Below are 17,936 nucleotides of genomic sequence, written 5' to 3' on the forward strand. Positions count from 1 at the left end.
GTGGTTTAAGACAGAATTATAAATGCTGCAAATACATATTTTCCACCCCATAAATACTCAAGCAGTGCCTTAATGTCTACCAAGAGCACACATATCACAGCAACAACCGAAATAAGCCTATTTAGGCACTTACAATAGTCCATTCTCACAAACTCAAATGTTGCATTCGAGTAAGGTGGGAAGTCAAGAAGTCAAGATAATGCATGGACGAAAGGATTGTCCCAGTTCCAACCTCAAAAATGTTTGAGGCAAACATAAACAACAAAGATGGTTTATGTGACTCATTATTTTTTTGTGAGCGTGAGTCCCGGTTTTCCCCGACTGCACTCAACTGAACCTCCCAGTTGAAAGATGTTTTTACAGTAAGTGCAGTTTTCCTAGTCGGAAGATGAAAAAGTCCAAGCCCCGCCTTCTTCAAATGGAACATATGAGAAGAGTAAGTGAAAGCAACAGCCATAATTATTGTCCCATATTTAAGCACCTCCAAATGTCCAAACTCAGGCTGCGGACTCAAATGCTGCATTCAAGGAATGCGGGAAGTTAGAATCATCCTACTCGGATTGTCCCAACTCTGATCTTAAAGCGTTTGAAGCGATTGTAAACAACAAAGATGGGTGATAGTGATAAATTGTTTTTTGTGAAATTGTTGTACCTTTTTTTTTCCAATTTTGCGACTCATACCTCAATGTCCAAAGGGTCATTTGAGTGCACTTTTCCTAGTCGGTCAGAAAAGTCTTACTTCCCATACTCCTTGACTGCAGCATTTGACAAGAGTCATCGGAAAGGCGTTTGGATGAAATAGGCTCAGTACAACTCGGTTTAATTTTACTCGAAAGGTAAAAGAATCAGAAATATGTGACAAATAAAATACATTGGCTGCACATGTGATAAATAATTGCCAGAATACAAACCTTCCATCAAGGTTACAGCTACTCCTAAGGTTTGAAAGTTTTGCATCATAGTTTTGCAAGAAACTTGGAACTTCATCACTGGACTTTTAAGTAAAATGTATACTGTGAAAATAATTAAGAGTATTCCATATAGTAGCTAGTAACTGTTGAGTACTGTACATAATTGTTTCATCCAATCACAGCATGAGCTTAAAATAGATAAAACTATAACATCGGAAGGCGCAAATACCACTTTATCTTTATCTAGAGGAGGAAAAAAAATAACAGCTTTATTTCCATCTTTATTTTTATGTGGCTGATTGGCTTCATCTGATTGCTGAAATGTCCAATCATAGCTCATTTTGCAAAAGTCACATGACCAAACACTGAAACCAGGTGAGCCTTGATTGGTACCTGAGCATATGTGATGTTATTTTCAGTCAACAAGTAACAAATTGACCGCTACCTGAGCTGAAAATGACATCACAGTTATGAATGTCACATGACCAAACACAAAGGAAAGTTGAGAGTTCCACTAAGGTAATATTAACGAATAAAACCGTGTTTAGACTACTGAGGGGCGCAAATAGAATATCAAATTGTAAAGACAATTTGTTGTCTTTCTTTTTGAATTATGCACATAAAAATACATTTGATCAATTAGGTATGCTACAGTTGACAGAATGGTGAGCTGCCTCATATCAGGCACCGTCTGTACGTCACATGCTAACTATATAGAGTTGACACATACACACGCATGTATTCTGTCACACATACGCTGCACCCAGTAATTGGATTGTCGCTTTTCCGAGCGCATCACTGTCGAGATCGGTGTCTTTGTTGTGCCCTGCTCACTCGCTTCTAGTAAATGGTCCAACAAGCCAGAAGGGACTGGCTTTTGACAGCGGTTATGGATCATAATTAAGCTCTTCGGTACCACTGCATTTGTCAGGATATCCAAGTATTGACATTTTTAGGGCGCTTTGAGTGGAGTGCACAAACTGTCCTCAATGAAAGGTTCAGCAGTAGGTCATGTTCCTTGATTGTGATAAGGAGACAGTTAATCCCAGTGGAGCCACTTTTGTGTTTTTTTTTTTTTTTTTAAATTTCTTATATTGGTCACTCATCATGGCTACCGTGGTAAGAACATATTGCAATGCATAAATGCAATTCATAAATTCCTTACGCTTTGTTTTTTTTATCCTGTCGCAGCTGGAAAGATCAGTCAAGGGTAGCCATCCATATGTTAAGGTGTTTTAAAGTATTGGGTTAAAAAAAGATTTTAAAAGCTGCTTTTCTTGAAACGGTCACCTGAATTAGCGGTAAACATAAATATGCCGGGATATTGCCCATTTTGTTTTGTTAACGATGAGCTATTGTCTCTGAATCTCAAGCAAGTTATTTTCTTCCTATGATTCCGTTGGGGACAGCAGTTGTCAAAACAAACTAAAGAAAGGTCTTCCATTTAACATTTGTCTAATGAGAACAAAATTTCAGGTAATTGTGTGACAGAGGTGCAAAAAGATCCACTTGGCAGTAATTGCCTTGCAGCCAATCCACTTGAGCTGGCCACGAATCTCCATGGGATGTAATGGAGAGGAATAAGCAGTCAGTCAGAATAGATTGAGGCACTTCACCTAAAAGATCATGTTTAGAATTTTCCTTTGCTGAAAGCCCCATTTGTGACAACTGATGATACAATTTCAATTCAGTCAATTAATATCCCTTTTTTTCACTTTTTGGGAAGATCTGTTCGCATTCGCTAAATGGAGGTATGAAAATGATTCTGTTTCTGAACCTTTATGTAGACCAAAAAAAAAAAAAAAAAGCCAAAATGCCACATCACTCATAAAAGATAATCAAGTCTAATTTTTTTCATGTATTTATTTCTGTATCTTATAAACAAGAAGAGTAATGCATTCATACATGTGCAGTCCCATTTTGTTTATCTTGATTCTGGCTTTCCCGTAGTACTGTCAAGAGATTAAAAAAATAGACTCATAAAATAACCTAATTACCTTGCCTAAAAATGTTTAGAATAATCCTTTTTTCTTAAAGATTTAGATAGTATGGACTGCACAATGAATGAGTGGTTGGTACATAAGCCTCACAGTTCATAGGTTTCAAGTTTGATTCAGGCTCCAACCCACCTGAGTGGGTTTTGCATGTTCTCCCCATGCCTGCCTAGGTTTTTTGCGGGTACTTGGGTTTCCTCCCACACTCCCAAAAATATGCATTATAGGTGCATATATTGGACACTCTAAATTGGCCTTAGGTGTGTTTGTTAGTGTGAATGGTTTGCATTTATGTGGTAGGTTAAAATTGAGCTGCTTCTGTGGTAAGCAAGCCCCATACAAGAATACATGCTCTTCCATTTTCATGTCTTCTGCTTCTGAACTTACCCTCCCACCACATTCGAGCCTCCCAATTAGTGTGCAATTCAAGGTGTGACCCTTGTTTTCCAACTCCTAGCAACTCAAGCACAAGGATCCATACACATAAAAACAAATCTATCCAGCAGACAGAAAGTATAAAGTTAGAGATCAAAAATTAGATTAACACAACAAAATAAACAAATGTTTTAACTATAATTGTAATTATTAATCACGATTAAAACAGTATATAATTTTCACACCCCAACCAAATGTACTTTAAGGCAGAGAATCCAAGTCAAAATGGACGCCATAAAGCGCTTTCAAAACATTTTTGTAGTGTATTGCACATTTGTACTCCGTGTGATTTTCAGTGAGCAAATCCTGCTACCTTATCTTTTGATCTGTTACAAGAGAAAAAACAAGCATGCCCTCGCCATAGCTTATTTCCTGCTGCATTCTACGCTTTACTCCTGGTTTGAAATTGATAGCAGCTCATTTTCTGGATGTATCCTTTATTTCCAATGGGAATTCAATCCTTTATTTTAAAATCATTACACAAGTGTCGATAAGCTCCCAAGCTTTGATGGCCTCATCTTTTACAGTGCCGGGGATCCACAGGGGAGAAGTGTGTGTGGCTTTAATACCTACAGACAGAAACAAAAACAACTTTCCCTTTTTTCACCTCCACTGAATATAAATGACTTAAAGAATCTTGACAGGCTTAGGTAAAGAATTCTTTAGAGAAGCTTTGGGATGGATGGAATGAGATTGCAGGGATTTTTTTTTTCCTTCAGGAAGCTGGTATGACTTTATTATACTATACATACCAGCAGGGGAAACTATATCTGTATGAAGGGAAGAAATTCATTATACATTTTATTTAAAAGACAAAAGACTAACCCTGATCTAAATGCTGAAATTAACACGAGTTAAATAGCTACTTTTAGGAAAACACCCCCAAAATATATTTTCCTTATTGATAATCTGTTGGCGTAGCTGCTTTACTTCATTTCACTTTCTCTGAAAGTGTTTCAATAAGAGCAAATGCCAACGTAAGAATATGACAATTTTTAATTGTTGTTCTTATCAATAAAGATCTCCCGCTACTCCCCGTCCTGATTATATAATTACAAAGACATCTCTGGAAATGAATAATTCAGTTCTGAACCCTCACTCGTGTCTCCTGTACAGCACTGTATTTGATATTTCTTTTAGATTTTTTTTTTTCTGTACTGCTTCATAAAAGAGTAGTCATCATGTATAAGTATGCGCTAAATGAGATTTATGAATTTCCAAAGGCAAAAAATATAGTATTAGTTTAATTTTGCATAGCTGCAAAAGAAAAGAGTAAACACTAATTAAAATCAAGCACAGTAAAATTTGTGTTTATATATACCGAAGGTTCAGCTGGAGGTGACACCGCTGCTTATCATAATTCTTAGAATTCTTCTTGTCTTCTCTGAGAAATTAATCATTTTCAGAGGTGTATTTATGTTGAATATTGTCACACACAAAATAAGTGGGAAGATCTGAATAAATTAGGAATGTCCATGTTTTCGTGAAGAAATAACTTGTATCTTACTTAAGAAGTGAGAAGTAATATTCCCAGCAACTGCCTAATATAATTGAAATCGTTTGGCTTTTTCTCTTTTAAGTGATAAGCCTAGAGGTTTTGTGTAGTCTCTACTCATATACATCCTGGAATAGCGGTATTTCTCTTTTTTTTTTTTAATAAATATGTCATTTTTTGGGGTGGGGGCTTGTGTATCAAAAGTTATTAATGGTACAAGTAATTGGTGTTAGTATCAGCATACTGGTATCGGTCTAAATTGATATTCAACACCCTAATATATATCTTCGTGGAAAATAAAATGCACACTTTGCGAAATGTTTTAGAAATCATTTTTATGAGAAGACAAAAAAAAAGAAGAAAGAAACACCAGTCAGATTTTGTAATATACAGGAAAATTATCATATCGAAAGGATCCAAGGAAGCTATTTCAACAGTCTTTGAAACTGAATATATTTTATTTAATGATTCTGTCAATTATGAGATTTTATTCATACATATATGTTACAACTTTTGCCAAAAATAGTTATTGAAAAACATGTGTGTTTATTTCTGCAAAAGTTTGCACCGTATATATATATATATATATATATATATATATATATATATATATATATATATATTGTTGCTCTTTATTCATAAATTTCACAGGAATAGGATAAAAAATAGATCATTAGCGTTTTTCCAGGAACATTTTATCGAAAGTAAGCTATTGTTTGCAAAAGTTAATAGCGGCATATGTTTTGTTTTTATCTATAAAAATGTTTAACACTTGAACAGGCGCTCATTAAAATTTCAACCGTTGACTTTTATTGTCACACTCCATAAAGATTGCTGCAGTTTTAATTTCTCATGAGTCATGACTTTGAGCACTTTATATTACTATTTCAAATCGTGTTTCTTTCTCCAAGACTTTTGGATATTTCTTCTGGCAGTTGAGGATAAAGTTATATCAATAAATAATAATTAGCGCTTTTGAGTTAATTCAAATTTTCATATGCATTCTTTCTTGTTGGAAAACCTTTACACTGTGGATTAATAGCGGTTGTCCAAAGCATTAGAGAAGCCCGCAATGCCCGGGAGTGTGCTTTGCGAGAGGATGATATGGAATACAACTGATAGCAGCGGAGCTCTCAGTCATTTATTAGTTGCTTGATTGCCATCGATCTGCTTGGGGCTATTTCAGAGAAGCAAAGCGCCAAGGTCCTCACACAGCCATATAGCTAGACATAGAAAAAAAATGTACACCAGTTTCAATGTTCTTTTTTTTTTCTTTAGTTCTCTCTTAATGGGCAGGACCTCCTACTAGGCTGACATCCTCTATCCCTCTTCTGCCATCTTTTTCTTTTCTCTGTGTGGTCTTCCTCCCCTGTGAGTTCTTCCTCTTCACCATTTGACTTCTGGCTTTTCCTCAATGACTGTGCAATATAGCATATTTCTCCTTAACTCGTTCGCGACCATGGACCTTTTTATCTGTTCGCTGGCCAAGATGAAAAACACCAGCATATGTTTGCTTTTGGCTGCATGCTAATTTGTACATCCGTCTCTTGTGTCTTGCAGGAAGCAGGCAGTGAAAATCCTAGTTTGCACGGTTCCACAGAGGACAGGAAGGAGAAGGTTCCGAGCCCCCACCTCAGCCATATGGTGGTCCTCACCAACAGCGGCACGCTTTATGGGCTGGCACAGAGGGTAGTCGCCACAGAGTCCCTGTAAGTAGCCCCTTGAAATATGTTAGCAACCTATGATAGCATTAAATAAATAACTGGATTATTCATTTTGCTATGTAAATGCCGTGAGCGCCAGCATGGAGACTAAATTCATAATTTCGGGTTTGCTACAACCATTTATTTGCTGAGTATGCTAAGTTGTTCATGTAAAAAAAAAAAAAAAAGAAGGCTTTTCCAGAATTGCATATCCAGCAAATGAAGTTCAGTTCAATTTCAGTACTAAAACTGAATAATAAATGCATAAACAAACAAGTAAATAATACAGTATACTAATTTCCGAATGTACCCTTCTTTCTCAGTGTGTTTTTGGCTGAGCAGTTTGAATCACTTCAATCCCATTTGGACACAATGATGCCTGCTGCCAAGAAGCCCTTTCTGCAGCAGTTCTATTCCCAGGTAGAGCACACATTATCCTGCAGCTTTTTGTCTAATTACTCGAAATGTTACATGTCAGTAACAGATGAGTCGATCCAAATCGGGGACCAACCAAACCTCAGTCGTGCCAAAACCTGACATGTATGACCTTTAAAAGTCTAAGTGGTTTATTGTTCCATGAGGTGATAATTCTTTTCAATGTTTTTTTTTTTAAGTCTTTTCAGTCAGATTTTTCAAAAATAGCACATGTCGTCAATTAGGTCTAAAAAGCTACAATATGTTGTACTTGAAAGTTGTTGCCTGTGAAGCATCCTCGAGGCACTCGCTTTATTTTCCACCAGCATTCACTTTTACTTGTCGAGAAACCAATTTCTGCTTGGGGAACAATGGCGAGGTAACCCATCACTTTTGCGGCGCGCCATTCTCTCTGCAAAGAAAATGATCTGTCACTCAAAAATCAGGCACCTGCTCTTTCCGTGGCACTTTTTTTTTGCAGGAACATGCCATTTAAGATGTTTAAATGATGATTGAATGCCATGATATGACAATGTTATCGCATACAGACATGCGATTTGCTTGCATGAAGAGATATGGCTTTTTGTTTGCAAATTTGTCCTGCTCTATATCAGACTTTAACCCTTTTAACCATATTTTAAAAATGCACAAATAAAACTAAGCGACAATCATTTCACCATGTTCATAGCGACGGTTTCGTCTACCTTTTCTCAGACTGTGTCGACCACCAGTGAACTGCGGAAGCCCATTTACTGGATCGTGGCAGCCAAGGCTATCGACTATGAGCAGATGTTGCTCCTGATGTCCGGCGTCAAATGGGACATTAAAGAGATCATGTCCCAGCATAACATTTATGTGGATGTGCTCTTAAAGGTAAGGCTCCTGCTGAAATCAGCATGTAAGATGCTGATTGTACTGTAGTTTAACATGATTGTGTCTCACATTGGATTCTATCCATTTTTCATGCTGCTTTGGATTCAATATGGTCATGAAAGAACAACTATTTGCTGTGACCGTCATTCTCACAATTTTTCAGAAAAAAAGTAAATTGGGTCCATGATCCTGAGCCAAAATGTAACAGGTCTTTATTGAGAAAACTTTTTTTTTTTCTTAAATTGGCGCAGATTGAATTTGTTGTCAAAAAAGTAAAATGGTACTGAATTTAATCCAATCTTATTACAGTATTGTCTTTAATTTTGTTTATTCTGGTTGTCCAAACTAAAACCTGTATTCATTCACATACTACAATAGACCATATTCTTTCCTTGCAGTTTTTTTGCAGTTATGTAAATATCCTCCTGAGACTCAGCCTATTCATGTGAGACTTTTTTAAGACATTTTTTTTCCTTCTGAGACAAATTTGGAATGCATATTTGTTTCGTGTGGAAAAACAAGTTGACTTGAATGTAAACTTGAGGCTTGACGATTGACACATAATCGATTAACACATTAATCAGTCGTTGCTTTTGATATATGATGAGTTTAGATATCTTTTGTAATTTAGAATTGTCCAAATTCTCTGAATTTTTGCTCAACAGTAAATGTTACGAATGTTCAATAGCACTTGTGTGGTCACTGATATATCAATACCACTAGTACTTTTGATACACAGAATTTCCTCCACAAAACAATCAGAGATAATTTTGAAGAAAGACCTACATATTCCAGTATAGTATTTTGTTCAAAATGTCATGAAATTAATGGCAATTATATATTTTTTCAATTTTAATTTTCTAGTTATTGATCGTAAAACGTCTTAATGAGAACGGTGGATATTAGTATCGGATGCTTTTGCGACTTATCGGTACTCGCCCTCATCCCTAGTAAATAAGGGTAATCATGCGGTCTTTCACTGAAGCGGGATTGTTTATTTTTGGAGTGGATCAAAATAAAACAATAACTTTTACTTTCGAGAACAATACTCACATTTTTTGCCATTTTTTCACTTTATATATAGACCAAACCAGTTGCTGAATCATAATTACTATTTGTTTGTGCACTGTCAATTTTAAACGAGGTTTTTTTTTTTTAATTTAAGGGATGTAAATGGATGTTCTGTCTAAATAAATCAATAAAGTAAGCGGCAGATTAAATTCTTGGAATAATCGTTAGATACAAGCCTGTTGTAAACCAATAGGAAGATAGAGCCCCTCTAAAGTATTAGACATTTTGTGTCTGTCACAGAAGTGAAACTAACTCACTAAATATGCGTCTCTATGCATGCTCACCATGCATTTTGCATGGGGGCGGCGTTAAACCGAGAGGTCAGAAAAGGTTATTGATGTGTGCCGTCGTGAACAGAAACCACATCCTTGTGAAAAAAAATGTATTAAATCGCATATCCGCCTAAAAGTCCATCGATTATGTATTTATGAATGGAGTCATACATAATAAAATGTTCTACTCGGAAAGAAAAGTATTTTGCCTTAAAAAAAAAAAAAACCCTCTTAACTCAGCACTTGAATTCCCGCGTGGCTCACAGATCTTTGTCTGACTCGGGCAGTGCTGCACTTAAAGCCTAGCTAATTTACTCTATGAGCTAAATTGCAATACCCGAGTCACTGGCGAGGACTAAATCCCTTCCGGTGTCAAAATGGTCCACTTGATGGACTGGCATGGTGCATATTACAACTAGCATGCACCGTTCCCCATCGGGCGCTAATAACCCACTCTAACAACTTGTCAGATACACATAATGCATGCGCATTGTCTCGTGTGCATTGATTGAAACAAGCATGCCACTTTTTTTTTTCTTTTGTCATACCGCACGCAGAGAGATATTTTATTCATGAATTCAGGTTTATCACCAGCATTCAACAATGACATTGATTTGCATATAAAGTGGCACGGAGATGCTGGAGTCTCCAAATTACTTCATTGAGAAAATGCTGAAGTAAGAAGCTATTGTGAGGCTGTTTAAGAGTGAATAACATTTCATTCTAAAAAGTTAAATACAGTTGTGTGCCAGCTGCCATGGTTCCGTTTTCCATTGTTTGGTTTAGCGCCTCCGTCTCGCAGTCGAGAGATCCTGGTTTGAACCCAGCTCTGTCCTTATGTGTGGACTTTGCTTGTGCTTCCTGCTATTGTGTGGGTTTTTTCCAACAACTGAATTTCGCTGACTAAATAGTTCATTTGTGTGAAATGGAACCTAATGGTTGTCATTTCAAAGGTTGACATGAATGACTACAAATCTACATACACGTCCTTCCCTGGTTTACTCTTTCAAAAAATGGAAATTGTGGCTACTAGATATGTGTATGAATATATAAATAAATGGATGAGGACGTCCACACGATGAGCCTACAGCAGGGGTTCTTTCATGCAAGTGAATCCATTATTCTGCAGTAAACGATGTAATACGTACAGCATATGGTAGACCAGGGCATGCACCCAACTGCTTTTCCATTATACTGTACTTTTTTAGTTGGAAAAGTAAGGTTAAAAAGTGAATATTCAAGTTACAACATGAGCTGATCGAGAGAAGAAAAGGTTTGGATCACTATTGAACTCAATGTGTGTAGTAAGTAAGTTGAGGAGCTTCATTAAGACAAATGTGGTGCTTTAATGTCATATGGTTGCCTCTCCTATCCAAGGAATTTTGTTAAAGTAAATTGAGGAGCTTCATGTTGACCAAAGCAATGCTATGCTGACATTTTATAGCATCCTGGTGTCAAGGAACCATTAGAAGTGAGTTGAGGAGTTCCATTAGGAAAATGTAGTGCTCTGATGACATTGCATTTCATCTTGGTATCGGGGAACCATGTTCAAGTGTGGTGAGGAGCTTCATTGTCGCGCTTTAATGCAATTTACAACGTTTGTGTAAATGGAGCTCCTCATGTCATCTCAACATGTTTCCCTGGCACCAAGATGTCAAACGATGGCAGAAAAGCTCTACATATGTATGAGTGAAGCTCCCCAACTCACATTAAGGTTTCTTGTATAAATATCTTGTATATCTTCTATAAATATCAGAACAATTTTGAGAAGACCCATTTTTGCTGTGGTGTGTCCCAGCAAAAAGGGGTTTGACAATATTTTATCTTTTGACGATGCTGATGTCTAATTTCTTTCCCTTAAACGAAAGGAGTTTGAGATGTTCAACAAGAGGCTTGGTGACATCTCCAGGCACGTGCGCATCCCACTGCCTGTGTCCAATGTCCTGTGGGAGCACTGCATCCGCTTGGCCAATAGGACACTCGTAGAGGGGTAAGACAGTCATTTCATTTGGATCATATCCTAATAAAATACATACAGAGAATGTTTTAACCACGGCTATCCCAAAGTTCTTCAAATTTCACTTAGAGCTTATATGACCATGCACTACCATTTTTTTTTTTTTGCTCGTATGAGTAACTGACTGGGTGTACCCACTGAAGTGTCCAGTGAGTGTTTTTCATTGTTATATTTTTTTACAGAATGTACTGCAAATGTTATTCATACCCGTGAGCTATTCCAAGAAAATCTAGAGAATGCAGCATTTACATATTTTGACATCCACACGACATACTGTACGAAGAATCCGCACCAAGAAGCGCATACAGTGTACATCCAGCCCCATACAAGAGTGGTGCAGATTCACTTTTGCAAGGTTCCCCTGGGATTACCCTTTCGCAAAACAACCCTACATTCATCCCGTCTCCTTTGCTTTGCTCGGCTGCTGTCTCTTCCAGACTCATTCGGGAATTGCATGACACGGGCACCTCGTGCTAACTGTAAAACGTTCTTGACATGTCCCTTTGCAATGCGTTTCGTCACTTTTGCGCTTGTAAGCACCATATATCGCTTTTGATAGGTGACAGGAGAGGTCTGAGTGTTTTTTTTTCTTTTTTTTAAAGCACTACCTGCATGCTTGTGGTTGAGTAGACGTGTGGAGTGGCTTGTTACATTGGAGGTGTGATGAAGCCCTCTCATCTCTCACGGCACAACATTTCTGAGTTTATACCCAACAACATTTTCTTGAGTTTATACCCAGCTTGATGATGATGAGAGGCTGCATTCAACCTCACTTTGTGGGGGTTTGGTATATCATATAGTGATGGGTGCTTTTAAAGGTTAAGGGGAATAAGAAACAAGTGGATTATAATATTGGACACATTGAGTAAATTCTCTATTAACCTGCCCTCAAAAGGTATAGTTTCTCCGCCTGCTTTTACATCTTCTTCAGTTAATTGCATGGCTCCTAAATACATGATTGGAATGACCAGGATGTTCTCTACTGAGCTCACTCGAACTTAGTAGGAAAGTGAGTCAAAGTATATAGGTGTAAAAACATTAATTCACAAATGATTAGGTGAGGTCTCAACGCAGATCTTGTTTTTCTTTGACCCTCACGTATTTTTCTTTAAAAAAAAAAAAACCTTCCCTGGATATATCTGAAACAGATCAATCACCAGTTTGCTTTTTAGCTGATCAAAGCTCTGCCTTGAGGGACATTAAAGGACATATGCTGATCAAAGATAACACCTGGTGATGCTCGAAGCAAGGTTGAAGATATCCGGAGTTATATTAAATTGAGAAGATCAGGCTTGGGGAACTTAATACTGATGGTTGATGCTACTCCATGGTTCATACTGAAATTATAAATCTCCTCTAACTCCATTTTCACTTTGGTGCCTTTTCCTCCACCTACTGTACCTGTTAAGTTTTAGTGGCTGGAGGTTTAGAATTTAAAAGACAAAACTAAAACTAAACCACATTATCACATTCAAGAAGAATAAAACATCGAAAAGAACTTGAATGACTCAAACGACACTCCCACGCTCAGTCCTAACATGGAGTCTGAAACAGACTGTTAATACTCAATCTTGTTCAGTCGCACATGAAGGGACTTTTTCTTAAATCAAACCCACTGGTCATCACAGATGGCAGGCATTTTTGCTTCACGTATCTCAGGCGGTGCACTTGTGGCTGTGAGTTAGAGTTGTGCAGAGTTGTTTGTGTGGGGGCAGGGCTGAGGTGTGAGCGGATGCATACGGGGATGACAAAACAGACTGAGACTGGCCCTTTAAGAAAACTTGCATTGGGTGGGGTGATGCTCGGTGTGGCGGGAGTTAGCAGTGGTCACAATGCTCTGATGCAATATGTTGTGTGCTGTAAAAGAAGATAATGTTAAGAAGGGAGTTTCTGGTCCCCATAAACCACCAAAAACAAGGAGAAAACTGTAATGTGTTCACTTGCAACCCTAATAAGGATATAATATGGATGGTAGAAACGTAATGACAAGTTCAACTTTAAAAGAACATTCACCCTCCTTAAAAGTGTGCCCTTTAAACTTTAAATCCTCTGCATTTGTTATTAAAAGAACCAAATGGAATTGTTATGCAGTGAGGCGCAGCCAGGCCAAATTTGGCTAATGTCAGCTTTCTGATGAGATTCAGCAGCAAGTTCCGAGCACCATTTGGCTTGTGGCGACTCCATGGCACAAGGGGTCCCGTGATTTGCCGCCTGAAAATGAAAGCAGCGCCGTGCCATCTGGCAAGGCCAGCGCCGCCAAATGCGTCTGGCGAGTCCAAACGGGTTCTGCTCACGTTTAGCGCGGCGCGAGGAAAATAATGAGACGTTCTCCGGTGGCCACACAACAAAATGTGTATTTCCTATTTCCTGCTATCTTTTGTAGCTATGCTAACGTGAAGAAATGCAGCAACGAGGGCCGGGCCCTGATGCAGCTTGACTTCCAACAGTTCTTGATGAAGTTGGAGAAGTTGACTGACCTCAGGCCAATTCCTGATAAAGAGTTTGTTGAGACCTACATCAAGGCGTACTACCTGACTGAGAATGATATGGAGCAGTTCATCAAGAATCACAGGGTGAGGCATTTGCAGTCATGCTTGTTTGTGACAACATATATTTACAGTATATATTGCTTTCCTCCTACGGAGGATTGACAGTTTACCTCGAGGGGAGACCTGCTCTTTCAGCGAGCAATTTTATGACAAATCAACCCAACTCTTGTAAACAAGTTCATGCTAAAGTTCAGCTGTATGGGCAAAAGTAGAGCTGCTCTATCAAAGGGGAAGGCTAGTCAAAAAAAATCTTCATAATTGTGCTATGTACCTAATATAGTCTAAAAAGTGTATTCAGATTAACCCTCTTGCAGTATTTTGTCCAATCCTTTGATTTTTACATGAAAGGCATTTCACATAAAAAAGCATTGATCTAAGACACTTGGAAGCTGAAATTTCACCCAGATGGTGACATGTCAAATTTCAACATGGCAAGACCACTGTATCACATTACCAGGAGTGGGCCATCCCTTCGCTAAAATACTGTCAGAAGATGTGAAAGAAATAAACCCAAAATGGTCAAAATACTGCACAACAGTTAATATTGCATTTTATTTATTTATTTCGCCATACCATGATGTTTTTTTTTTTCTTTTTTAACATTTTGTCATTTACTTTCAACTGAAAATGACATCACAGTTGTCAAGGGAACAACCCCCCGCAGCTCAGGTCATTTGTGAATTCAGTATTGTGGCATGCACAAGCTGAGTCGTGATTGGCCGTTACCTAAACCATGTGATTTCAATTTTTAGTTGACAGCAAATGGCAAAATAAAAAACAATATGTAAACATAGAAATATAAACATTTTTTACTTATGTTCTTTAAGATTTTTTTTGCAATTTAATCATGTGAAACAAAAATATAAGTACAGTATTATCAAAAATATTGCTTTCGTAACTTGATCTACAAATGACCTGCGCTAAAAACGATTTTCATTTCTTTTCAGGAGTACTCCATGAAGCAGCTTGCAAACCTGGTGAACGTTTGCCTGGGTTCCCACATAAACAAAAAAGCCCGCCAGAAACTTCTGGCCGCCATTGATGATATTGACAGACCCAAGAGATAGGCCGCATCCAAATACTTTTACCGAGAAGCTTGATGAGATGTAAAAAGTCATAACTATCGACTCCTCTGACTTAAACTAAATGATGGCTGTAGTAAGTTGCTGTTTTTTTTCATATCGGTACCACAACGCTCATTAACCTCACAGTTTTTTTTTAATCATGTCACTCCCCTGCAGTCCTTATCTTTTTTTCCAGTTAACTGCAATTATAACAGGAATTCACTGTGTATTAAGGTGAGAATTGTTGATTAATTAAAAAATGGCTCACATGTATTTTATTTAAGATCGTCTTATTCTTCAAGCACTCCAGCTAATGAAAATTCAATTGGCACCTGCCTGCCTTGCTCTATGTTTGTTTTGTTGAAGAATTTTTAATATAATTACAATTTACTGCTCGATTGTATATTTGCACCAATTAGAAGTGATGTTTATCAATATGTGGAACATGATTTTACCTTCCTTGCGCCATGCAGTAATGGAATGCTACAAATGGAAGAAAAAGACTCCATACATGTATGTACATATTCCTGATTGTGCATCATCAGATGAGAATAGTGCAAATGTGAATGTGTTTTCAACAATACTGTATATGAATTAATTTGCAGTTCTTTGTCTTGTTTTGATGTTTTATATAACAGCAAGGATGTGTGCCGCGCTGTTCCACTGTCATTATCATGTAATTCATCAAATGAAATAAATGCAAATAGTATTTGCTGATATAACAATTTGTCAGCGCTGAAATTACGCTTCAACTGAAATTTAATCACCCTTAATAAATACATTAGCAGCGCATACATAATGTACTGAAATGTTTGCTTGTATTTGTCAAATAATGAGTTTATTACAGGATTATTGCGTAACCTTTGGTGTGTATGGCAGCGGACTCATCAAAATACTGTATACCTTCCAGTAATGCCGCTGCCCATTCTAATGATGCACCCCTCGATAAGGAGCTGGATGCTGCCAGACAAATTAATGGGGCTTCCTGTGTGGTTACCACTCTTCAGACTTTCTCTTGATTTGTCGCCTGCTGGTCACGTTCATCGCAAAAAACACAGTAGGAGAAAGCATGTGCTCAACAAACTACGATTGTTTGTTTTGGCTTAAAGTTGGGTCATTTTATCTGTGTATATATTTTATGCGTGTGATATATATATATATATATATATATATATATATATATATATATATATATATATATATATATATATATATATATAAAAGCCACAGCAGTAAAAGCAAAAAGCAAAGAGCAAAAAAAAAAAACATCTTTTGCCACTGGACTATAAGCCGCAGGTATATGGTGGTAATATGAAACTTACAATTTTTTTATATTTTTTTTAGCATTTATAACATTCTGTTTCCTGTTTAATTGATAGATTATTTTAGTCAACATTGCGCGCACTGCAAATAAATAATATATACAATCGTAAATTTAGGAATACAATCATATATACTGTATTCCGTTCCCATTGATTCACATCCTTTCAGTTCTCTTTCATAGTCGTTCAATAAACTGACTCCTTGAACACATATTTGCTTGACTGTTGGAAAAAAACAGCAGATAAGCCGCACTGGACTGTAAGGGCTCAAATCATGATGAAAAATTCACGGCTTATAGTCCAAAAAATTCGGTATATAAGGAAACACATGTACAGTTTGTCGCATAACTTAACAGTGTCATTATTCTATATAGCTGTATGGGCATTTGACTTCTTTTTGATATTGTGCCAAAGAGTTACATCATGGTTGTTGTTTTTTTTTTTTTTTTGGTAGCTATGTTCAGTTCTATAAATCATTTTTTAAATGGCACTCAAGAAGAGGAACTCCAGGCCCTTAAAGGCAACTTCGAAAAGACCCGCTAACACTTTAGCAAAAGTGCACATTGTCTGCTAATCTCTTGTTTTCATACACTTTGTTTGGTAATTAACTCCAAACTATTATCCCCGATATTTGCCTGGTTTTGCAATGTACAGTACGGATGTCTCCTTTACATTAGCTATCTCTACAGAATGTGCATTTGTTTAATGCAATTTAGTCATTAGCAGCTGTGATTAATCAAAGCACTCTTAGAGCGGTGACCGCGATTTGAGTTCATGCATAACATGGGGAACTTTCTTTTTTTTTCACCTGTTGCTCTCTACCCACATTTAATTTTCCAGTTGTTTGCACAGTCAAAGCTTTTTAGGGCTGGAAAGGAGAGGAGCCTTGCAGAGAATTTTTCAGAGGTCATCACATCCATTATGACGGAGAAGGCCATGCATGATTCATGGCCCATCTCTTGAGAGTCTCACCAAGTGGTCACCTGTGACCCTCATGCTTTCAATACGTACTCAAGCAAATATATATATTCTGGAGATGCTTGCAGCACTTCACCCATTCTTTGTCACGGCCTGAAGTTCAGGAAAATGTCAATTTGATGAGTTTTGCAGCATCTTCAAAACAATAAATGGCAGGAATGGCTCAAGCCTACTGTTATGAATTCTTTAGTTCGAACCGCGCAAATTCAGTCATGAGTAGTAATTCTGGTCCAGATATTCTGCCAAAGTCAAAACTATAATTCCATTTCGCACAAAAAGAACTAGTGCAAACTCAATCAGCTTTAGTTTTAGCCACATAAAAAAAGTGCGATCTGGTAGACCAGGTCTGGCCTCCCGGTCCTTGAGTTGGACATTTATTAGAATGTCACCAAATGGCTCCAAGCATGGAGAGCTTTTCATTATGCACCCTTATTGGTTTAAAGTGAATGTCTGCCCTTTTTCCCCGAGTGAAACTGCTAAACAAGGAAATGATGAGTTTCCTGTCTCGTACGCTAGTTCAAGTTAGACACAGACACAGGTCTGGTTAATTAAATAAACACTGTTATTTAGCTGTATTGAAATAAGTGAATGCCAGTAATTCCCTATCTTGTTGACTGGCATTGGAGATGAAGACAGCTAATTGGGTGTGCTGCTCCAACTGTGAAGACAAGCGCCTTGAGATCGTTGTTGCAGCAAGCAGCCACTACTAATTTGCTGCCTGACTAGCTGAGCTCGGGCGGAACAAATGTTTTGTGCGCTCGATGACATGAGCAGAGCGGCGAGAGCGCCGTAACGCAAGCTCTGCACTCAACCCTGACAACACGAGTAAACACTTCAG

General features: G+C 37.6%; 1 protein-coding gene across 2 annotated transcripts in view; it reads left to right on the plus strand.

The window, feature by feature from the left end:
• Window positions 1-15,539, plus strand: part of vps50 (VPS50 EARP/GARPII complex subunit) — a 71,120-nt gene extending 55,581 nt beyond the window's left edge. For both annotated transcript variants that reach the window (XM_088405602.1, XM_088405603.1), the window contains 6 exons: window positions 6,396-6,544; window positions 6,862-6,958; window positions 7,667-7,825; window positions 11,037-11,158; window positions 13,569-13,758; window positions 14,682-15,539. In XM_088405602.1, the coding sequence (XP_088261728.1) occupies window positions 6,396-6,544; window positions 6,862-6,958; window positions 7,667-7,825; window positions 11,037-11,158; window positions 13,569-13,758; window positions 14,682-14,801 (837 nt within the window). In that variant the 3' untranslated portion in view covers window positions 14,802-15,539. The remainder of the gene's footprint in view (window positions 1-6,395; window positions 6,545-6,861; window positions 6,959-7,666; window positions 7,826-11,036; window positions 11,159-13,568; window positions 13,759-14,681) is intronic.
• Window positions 15,540-17,936: the final 2,397 nt, after the last annotated feature.

This window comes from Hippichthys cyanospilos, chromosome 21, assembly GCF_059441005.1.
Source record: "Hippichthys cyanospilos isolate Australia breed blue-spotted pipefish chromosome 21, RoL_Hcya_1.0, whole genome shotgun sequence".
NCBI classification, from domain to species: Eukaryota; Metazoa; Chordata; class Actinopteri; order Syngnathiformes; family Syngnathidae; genus Hippichthys; species Hippichthys cyanospilos.